This window comes from Curcuma longa, unplaced genomic scaffold (genome assembly GCF_044706935.1).
Source record: "Curcuma longa cultivar G26 ecotype Majalengka, Jawa Barat unplaced genomic scaffold, ITB_CL_G26_1.1 contig_18627, whole genome shotgun sequence".
Taxonomy (NCBI): Eukaryota; Viridiplantae; Streptophyta; class Magnoliopsida; order Zingiberales; family Zingiberaceae; genus Curcuma; species Curcuma longa.
In genome coordinates this window covers 1-9,658 of record NW_027430862.1, presented here as the reverse complement: position 1 = coordinate 9,658, position 9,658 = coordinate 1, and the positions used below count along the sequence as shown (strand labels likewise).

General features: G+C 43.6%; 1 protein-coding gene across 2 annotated transcripts; it reads right to left on the bottom strand.

Annotated features, from left to right (window-relative positions):
- Window positions 1-234: 234 nt before the first annotated feature.
- LOC141816927 (bifunctional nuclease 1-like) lies at window positions 235-3,801 on the bottom strand. Of its 2 annotated transcripts, none has more exons than XM_074704649.1 (7): window positions 3,707-3,801; window positions 1,719-2,016; window positions 1,067-1,237; window positions 940-989; window positions 798-854; window positions 434-499; window positions 235-357 (listed from the first exon to the last, which is right to left on the bottom strand). In XM_074704649.1, exons 2-7 carry the CDS (start codon window positions 2,011-2,013, stop codon window positions 247-249), a joined length of 750 nt encoding a protein of 249 aa, XP_074560750.1. In that variant the 5' UTR covers window positions 2,014-2,016; window positions 3,707-3,801; the 3' UTR covers window positions 235-246. The 2 variants fall into 2 exon arrangements, with proteins under 2 accessions (XP_074560750.1, XP_074560751.1); XM_074704650.1 differs by having other exon boundaries at window positions 3,711-3,801.
- Between the last annotated feature and the right edge of the window lie 5,857 nt (window positions 3,802-9,658).

Here is a 9,658-nt window from a genome sequence, read left to right as displayed (position 1 = left end):
GTCCAAACACAATCCTCTAATCAATTTGCATTAAATAAAGGATGGTCAGCCACAAATTTCATATCAAGCAACAAATGAGTTGGAATCTAATTGTCAAACACCACCAGATCTTAAACAATACCAATTTCTGAAGGAAAGAAGTTTGGCAAGTCCAAAGATTGAACCGTTTCCAACATTACGAATATAGGAATCTTAATCAGAAAATTTACAAATCTCTAGATATTGATACTAAATTATGCTGCAAGATTACCTAGATTCAAGTTTTTGAGAACTAGAACAAACCTTACATCGAACAGCCAGATTTATGGCATCCGAAGGCCTCAAATCAAAGCTAATAATCTCTTTTTCATTGCCTACCTACACATGAACAAAGTGTTACTTCAGAATCCATTCACTATAAAGTCGATAGCAAAAACCATATAGTGATATAGACCTTTGAGAGATACAGCTGAGCAAAGTAAGCCTCATTCACTCTCTTGGTGACCCTAACAACTTTAACCTGTTACAAGCAGTGTCATTTCATCAATAGGTTTACAAGAAATAAAAACTTAAAACTGCAAGTGGAGAAGAAAAAAAAACAAAAACTGGCTAATCAGATGCTATGTTCGGTATAAGCAACTGACTTAACTGTCAAGAAAAAAGATCCAAAAGGTACAAACGTGGAGTCTGCACAACAAAGTTTGACTATAGCCTAAATACTACAATATGTTATTGAAAAAATATCTTAGGCACCTTTCAAATTGTACTCAAACACAAAGGATGAAGGATTTCAAGTGACTAGGAATACATCAACTTACCACCCACCCCAGCTCCTCAATCATCAGTTTGACTACTTGATAAAAAGTTGGTCTAGCCTGACAAACAAACATATATCAAATATTATTCTTTTCCAGAATCTAAGAATTGATGATCAAAATAATCCAAAAAATGCAGTCTTACAATTGGAACATCCCGAATCGCAGCCATCAGCAAAACACTAGGCATTTCCACTGGAAATGAAGAAATTTAAGAATCATTGTGGGGGGAAAACTAGTATTTATAAGAAGCTAGCAAAGGAAATACATACTAACGATAATAGGAAGCAGAAGACCACTTCCATCTTCCATCTTCAACACAATTGCGGGGTGAGGAGCATAGTCTAGTGAGCTCCCACCTTGGGGGCTATTATGTGTGCACCTTAAGTATCTACCATCACGCATTTTTATCAAAAAACCATCTGATCCACTTCTAACCTGAACTGCTTGTCCAACAGAAATATCATGTAATCTATGAACCTTACAAAAATCAGAAGACTTCAGCTTACAGGACAGTTTCCACAATAATACAAATCAACTAATATTGTTAGTATGAATGAATTACAGTAGTTTCAACTTTCAATGACTTGTAAGGTTATAACACTAGCTTCAACACAACCAAAATAAATTCTTTGTTGATCTAAATTCTAATGCCCTATCCTTGCTGAGGAAGTGCATAAGTAGCACCAAATCATCCATCTTTTTCCCCTTAAATCATATAGTTAGAATAACTGAAACCTAGCTATATTAACCTGAAGACTACAGAACAAAATATATTAAATACCTATGGAGATAAGGGCTTCAGTCTGTTAACTGTTAAATGGGAAATTTTTGAGCCAACTATAAATATATAGATCTTCAGTGAGAGAGAAATATGCCAAGCCGCAAATATCTGAAGAAAAAAATCAAGTTCAAGAATATTACCAGCTTCGATCACAGAAGAGTTTACATACTCCTCATCATTTGCATTGAAATTGCCAGCCATGCTTCCATTACCATCAGAAAAGGAACTGAAACTACAACGAATGCACCACTGTTTCTTACCACAATGTTTCAAAGATATGCCACCAACATGAAGTTTGCTTTTGCATCTAGGTTTGTATCCCCAACCGCCAATAGACACAGCCTTTGTGCTGTGATTAGTGATAACAGAACCAGATATTCCAGAGTAAGTCGCACTAATATTGAGGCAGTTAATTGCTCCCTCTAGAACTCCCATCTCCTTCAGGACATGCATCAAACGTTAATGATGATGCAAAAACTTAATTGGAAAAAGGATAGATTAAGAGTGACAAGAGACTACATAGTATCGTGAAATATAACATTGTGATAAAGATAACCACAAATGCCTTGTTTTGCAAAATCGTAGCCCAAAATATGAATAGGCAATGTGAGTCCCCAAAGTTGTAGCCTCATTTGGTGGATTCTCAAGTTACATTGTCAGACTCAAGTCCAAAAGTAAGACTAAATTATCACATAATTTTATGTAGAAACATAAATGTCTTGTAAAGCAAAATATTAGCATGAAAAATATAAATTGTCAAGCAAAGCTCCCAACTTGTAGTGCATAGCTTCTCATTTGTTGGATTCTCAATATATAATGTCAAACTCATGCAATTCCAAAGACAGACCAAATTATCACATGATTTCATGTAGATCACTACAACAAACAAAGTAGATTCTTCAAGAACGTTTGCCAAAAAAATTTATTAATCCAATCTAATTTGGAGATGGGATATAAAAACAAAGTTGAATAAATTTTTAGCAATCACTACTTCACTTTGGACAGACTGTAGACCAAGATCATCTAGAGTACATGAAAAGGAAGAAGGCTTAATGTAGCTTTCGGATTAGAAAGAGTAAGATAGGAAGCTTTTTTGAGAAGGTTTTCTACCATCACATCAACTTTTTAAACCATCTTGTTACAGTCCTCCTGAAAAGACAAGTCAAACTGATTATACCATCAGGTTAGCAACAAAGTTCCCACCATCGCATCTAAATACTTTCTCAAGAAGCACTTAGCAGAATTTCAATGACAGAATATTCATAAGAATGGTCAAGGGGATAAAACTTCCTTTGCTTCTTTATGTCCTAGTAACATCTTAACTCAGAATTTCAAGAAACAAATGCAATCTAATCCATATACAAGACCACATAGAATGTCTCTGTCCTACTGTTCCTTATCTGGAAATAAAGAAACCAACTCAGCAAACTTGCATTGCTTAGCTGTAATTGTTGCACTGCAAATATCACAATTTAAAGCAGTCACAATGGAATGATTTATAGCACTACGTCTTTTATGATCTTTCCCACTCATGAGATAGTTTGGCTTTTTTCAACTTAGATTCAATATTAGCCAATTCTAACAAATTCTGACTGCCATATAAAAATTTAAAAAATGTATTAACAAGGAGTCAAGAATCAAGTAACCAGGAAAACGCACTCAATCCAAAGTGCAATAATAGCACATATTTTACTTACCAACCCTTGGTTCTCGCAATTTGTTTGTTTAAGCTTCTTCTAAACTATTTCTGTAGCCATACTGTGATCCTTGTCATCATCCATAGTTCTCAAAATAAATAAATACGTATATAAAGACGATTCTTTTCTACAATTTAACCTGAATCGCGAAGGATCCGGTCAATTTATGCACACTGGGATCATACACAACATGATCCAGAAAAAAATGCCACGATATTAAACTACTACAACAGGATCGAGGACTAATTGCAATGTTTCATTGAACGTAACAATCTTTCAGTGGATGTCAAAAAACGCGGGCATCTTCCTTTTCGGAAAAGGAACACGAACACCTCAGACCTACCGCAAAAGACACTTAGGCAACTACAAAGATCAAAAGAGCGCCGATTAACCAGACAAAAAAGGGTAAGAGGATCGATGAACAAAAATACCTACAGTTTCTGAAATTGCCAATCAAACTGGAGCGAAGAAGAATCTGGTTATCTCAATCCCATACAAGGGCAATCTGCCTTAGGACGAGCCGAGATTCCAAATTCGAAGCCCCATTCCCAACCTCCCACCCTCTGGTTATAATCAGGTAGAAACAGAGTTAGGGTGTACGATATTACTGATACACCCTTCCTATTCCTGATAAATAGGAAATTATATGAGGTTATTTTTGTACTTCCAGTGCTTTTGTTCCCTGTCCTACGCCATCGTTTTCCACCGCAGTTCTGAAAGATTCCACTGAACTTAAAAGACATAATTGCCCTTGCATAAGTCTACTTCTGACTAGCTGCAGGGTAGCAGAGTTGGGAATTTAGAAGCATCTGAGGGCAATGTTTATCTTCAGTAAGCGTACCGAACAAGACAAAACGGGTAATCGCCGGTGAAGATATCTAGCAGTGCAACAATGGTTACCTTGGTCAGCTAATGGCCGGCACGTGTCCACGCAGCTGAATCCCGGATAAAAATCTTGTTCTATATTCTTTTCAGTTTCAGAATTTATTTTTTCTTTGAATGCAGATATTTAAAGTATTCAATGCACGTCTTTGCTTCTTTATTTTTCCTTTGAATGCAGATATTTATTAGGTATCGATAAAGACACGTTTTTATTATTATGATTGTTATGGGTGTTATAACCCCCCTCTCACGGATTCGGTTATCTCGGACTTGGTCCACTCTACCTAGCCGGCTCAGTCCTGCCCCTTCAGCTCGGCAGGCAGTTCAGCTCGGCAGCCCACTTCAACTCAGCTCGGTTCAGCAGTCCAGTACTGCCGTTTCGCTCCATTCGGCTCGGCAGTCCTCCATTCAAGCCTTTCGGCTCGGCAGCCCTCCATTCAGGCCATGCGGCTCGGCAGTCCTCACTGCCATTCGGCTCGGTTCGGCACTCAGCCTACTCAGCTCATGCGACTCATCATAATAGTCTGCTTAAAGTCATCCTTGGATATGACTTATCACGAATGGTCTTCTCAAGACCATGCCTTGCCATATCAAGGTCTTTTCAAGACCATGCCTTGTCATATCAAGGTCTTCTCAAGACCCTGCCTTGCCATATCAAGGTCTTCTCAAGACCCTGCCTTGCCATATCAAAGTCTTCTCAAGACCATGCCTTATTATATCAAGATCTTTCCAACCCCATACCTTGTCATATCATGATCTCCTTAAAGGACCATGTCTTGTCAGCACAGATCTCATCCATATCTCCTCAAGCTTATAAGAAGGCTCCGAAGGTATTCAAGGAGGGGTCTTCGATGGCTCTCTCTCCTCTCGCTCTCTCTCACTCTTCTTATCTGTTTGGGCTAAGCATTTTATTACAGTATTTCTATTTTACTGTACTTCTTCTTCCTCCTGACTGGGCTGACTTGAGCGTCGGAGTGGCCGTCCGGGGTCTCCCCGGCGCCAGGATGACCTCTTTCTCCGGTGATGTTTCAGGGCCTCCAGGTAGCTGGTCTTCTCTCCTTATTCGGTATGGTGGCCCTCTCCGGCGGATGCACCCCCCTCTCCTACCCCTCCGTGCTGACGGGTCCGGTGACGCGTCCGGAAGCCGATCTCAACAGGAACATATTTTGGCGCCGTCTGTGGGAACACAAACTGCCCTGCCTTGAGACGTGCTGGGAGACAACCTCGTCGGACCTGCTCACACATCACTTTAACCCAAGAGGGACATCACCGCCTCATGACTGCCGCTGTCGCAGCCTCGCAAAACCAGCCCTTCGCTCCAGCCTGGCCCTTCACAAAATCCGCCCCGTCTGAGTTCCTCAGTATTGCAGCGGACCTCCTCACTATGTCGCTGAGCTCCTCAGCCTCTTGACGGACCTCTCAATGGCTCAGCCTGCAGCTCACCGATCTTCTCAGCGCGACAGCTTCGTCGATGTGTCAAAAGGAGCAATCCTGGTACACATGATTGCATCGTATTCTGATCCTGATGCATATGCTTTTTGCAGGACATCTTTCTACCGCAATCTCAACCTCCCCCGCGCTCCTGCAGCCGGGGTCGAGCTAAACTCTGGTGATATCGGATCACTAGCTCCATCGGCTTTACTCCCTTCGGCTCGGACATAGCCAAGGTCGAGCTCTCCTCTGGTGATCTCGGATCACTAGCTCCATCGGCTTTACTCCCTTCGGCTCGGACATAGCCAAGGTCGAGCTCTCCTCTGGTGATCTCGGATCACTAGCTCCATCGGCTTTACTCCCTTCGGCTCGGACATAGCCAAGGTCGAGCTCTCCTCTGGTGATCTCGGATCACTAGCTCCATCGGCTTTACTCCCTTCGGCTCGGACATAGCCAAGGTCGAGCTCTCCTCTGGTGATCTCGGATCACTAGCTCCATCGGCTTTACTCCCTTCGGCTCGGACATAGCCAAGGTTGAGCTCTCCTCTGGTGATCTCGGATCACTAGCTCCATCGACTTTACTCCCTTTGGCTCGGACATAGCCAAGGTTGAGCTCTCCTCTGGTGGTCTCGGACCACTAGCTCCACCGGCAAATGTCCTTTTCAGGGCTCAACCTCCCCCGCGCTCTTGCAGCCGAGGTCGAGCTCCCTTCGACAACAGAACCTTACCACCGACAACAGAACCTTACCACAGGTATGGAGTCTCCCTCAGTTCTTTTCTAAACAGTTTTCATCAGTTCTCTCCTCGGCATTCGTGCTCAGTGGCTCACTCTTAATATGAGCATTCAGCGCTCTCTCTCTGATTCAGTCAGATTAGCCAGCAGAACTCTCACTGACTCAGTCAGATTAGCCAGCAGAACTCTCACTAACTCCCTCAACTCCAACAAGCTCAAAACTCTCTCTGATTCGTTCGACTCGCTCAGAGTCTCAAGCAGTTAGTTGCTTCAGTTTTGGCCTCTCGGCCCCCTTTTATGTCGTAGATCAGCTAGAGTCTTGGTTGACTCCACATCGACATATATCGGCCCGTGGCACTCGATATGATGACTTCAAAGTCACGAGTTTATCGATCCGGCACCAACCGACTACACAGTTTACACGGAGAGTTCAATATTACCTTGGGTCAATCATTCTTGCACGATCACCAAAATATGATCTTCCCCTTACTGACTCATTTAGCTCAGTCAACACTCTTTCTGACTCATTCAGCTCCCTCAGGACCTTCTCTGACCAGCTCAGTTCGGTTAAGTACTCTAAGGCTCACTCAGAGCACCCCTGCACAGCCCTCTCGGCCTCCTACACTGGTCTCGATACCAGATCTGAAGACTATTTTTGATCTATTCCAGCTCCTTCAACAAGGGTTCCTAAATGGCAAGGGTTTCTAAATTGCGGGCAATATCCATATTAAACTACTCTAATTTCAGATTGTTATTATCTATATTCTCTCAGACTCAGACTCCGAAGACTAATTATGTCAAATCTAACATATGGGACAGCCAAGTTCAGAGTCACTTTTTTCCACACTCTCATTTCGAACGACCGCCAACCAAGTTTCGATTTAATGAGCACAGTACGGCAGACCTCCAACAAAAGTTGAAATCAGTCAAAAGTGATGTCAAATCAGCCCCGGTCTAGTTCACTCAGCATGCCGGCAAAGTCCTTAGAAACGGCCACGTGCTTACTTTACACATCCAGCCCATTACTAGCTTGGATCACAAGCAACCCCTCTTTAAGTTTACCATGTCGTATCTCATTTGACTTGACTGATTTGACTCTTGAAATCAATTACTCCACTCCTTTCAAATCTCCAATTCAAAGTGGGCCCCCCAACTCCATCCCCGCCTATGCTCACCACCATAGGCTTGAATCGTATCTGGCAGTGAATCGTCAATGTCTCCGGCAGAGCCCTCACACTCCCATAAGAACATACCGGCGTACCAGCCGACCAAGCCGGCAGACGAGGCGCATTCGAGCCCGCCTCGCTCCCAAGTTACCGAAGCCCGACATATACCCTGCCGAGCTCCTTGACCTCAAAGCTTCGCTGCAACCCGAAGTCGCCCACGACAGCGAGCGCTTGCGCGAACCGAGCCGCAACTGCAACCGGCTCGCCGCCGCCTGCGCGAACCGAGCCGCAACTGCAACCGGCTCGCCGCCGCCTGCGCGAACCAAGCCACACCAGCAACGAATTCGCCGCCGCCTGTGCGTGCCGAAATCCTCTTCCCTCACGCCTTCCTTCGCCGGCGTCCCGAACTTTCATCTTCGAACCTCCGGCCTCGAACCTTCGCCCGGTTTTCGAGCCTCCGGCCTCGAACCTTCGCCCGAGAAGCTTCGTTGATGCCTAGACCGAACCACGGCCATCGAACAAGCCCTTTCCTTTTCGCTGCTGGCCCGAGCCGAACCGCGAAACGGCAGCTCTGATCGCCGCTGCCCGAGTCGAACCACAAAGCACACAAACAGAATCGCGAAATCACCCCTTCTCCGTTTTCTGCACGGAGCCGAATCCGACGGCAAGCCCTCTTTGCCGCCACCTGCGCGCCTTCAACGCCGGTCTCAATGGCTCCGCCGCCGGCAGCAAGTTCCATCTTTCCCTTGTCAGTTCTCCTGCCCCCACTTTCCTTCACTCCGCTGCCTACGCGGAACAGAGCCCGCAACTTCGCCGTCTCCCGAGCCGAATCACGACACCTCTCCCGGACCGAATCGCGACAGCAACCTCCTTTTTCCACGGACTGCAAGTGCCGACTCCCGAATCCCCATTCGGCTCGGTTCGGCACTCAGCCTACTCAGCTCATGCGACTCATCATAATAGTCTGCTTAAAGTCATCCTTGGATATGACTTATCACGAATGGTCTTCTCAAGACCATGCCTTGCCATATCAAGGTCTTTTCAAGACCATGCCTTGTCATATTAAGGTCTTCTCAAGACCCTGCCTTGCCATATCAAGGTCTTCTCAAGACCCTGCCTTGCCATATCAAAGTCTTCTCAAGACCATGCCTTATTATATCAAGATCTTTCCAACCCCATACCTTGTCATATCATGATCTCCTTAAAGGACCATGTCTTGTCAGCACAGATCTCATCCATATCTCCTCAAGCTTATAAGAAGGCTCCGAAGGTATTCAAGGAGGGGTCTTCGATGGCTCTCTCTCCTCTCGCTCTCTCTCACTCTTCTTATCTGTTTGGGCTAAGCATTTTATTACAGTATTTCTATTTTACTGTACTTCTTCTTCCTCCTGACTGGGCTGACTTGAGCGTCGGAGTGGCCGTCCGGGGTCTCCCCGGCGCCAGGATGACCTCTTTCTCCGGTGATGTTTCAGGGCCTCCAAGTAGCTGGTCTTCTCTCCTTATTCGGTATGGTGGCCCTCTCCGGCGGATGCACCCCCCTCTCCTACCCCTCCGTGCTGACGGGTCCGGTGACGCGTCCGGAAGCCGATCTCAACAGGAACAATGATTTTTAAAATTATAATTAGTATATTAGAGTAGTTACGATTTTATAATTGCTATAATTAAATTATTACATAATTACAATAGCTATGATTTTATAGTTGCTATCCAATTATGCATTTACGAACTCATAATTGTTATAACTGTAAATATTAGATAAACTTTGAAGATCATAATTTTTATATCGGATTGAACTACAAGATACATAATAAATCCTATAAAAAGTATTTCAACCAAGTTAACTTATATGTAATTGTTGTTATCATTCTATACTCTGCCTTTACAAAAGAATAAGAAACTGTTGTTTGTTTTATTTGTCTTCCAAGAAACAAAAGAGGGATAAGGAAAATAGAATATATAGACACTGATTGTCTTATAGTAAGACAACTTCCCCAATCAATATTACAATAGCCAATTAATTTAAGGTTATTTTTGCTTGAAAGAAAAATACTAATTTGTTCAGGTGTTCCCTTTAAATATCTTATAATTCGAATAGTTGCATCAAGATGTAGTTTGTGTGGATGATGTATAAACTAACTAAGAGATGCATTGAATAAGTGATATCTCGACGAG

Excerpts from the sequence above, each read along its gene's own strand:
- LOC141816927 (XM_074704649.1), bottom strand. The coding sequence starts at position 2,013 with ATGGGAGTTCTAGAGGGAGCAATTAACTGCCTCAATATTAGTGCGACT. Across the intron at positions 1,238-1,718 it reads CTCTTCTGTGATCGAAGCTG|TTCAGGTTAGAAGTGGATCA; the intron begins GTAATATTCTTG and ends TTGGACAAGCAG. Across the intron at positions 855-939 it reads CGATTCGGGATGTTCCAATT|GCTAGACCAACTTTTTATCA; the intron begins GTAAGACTGCAT and ends TTTGTTTGTCAG.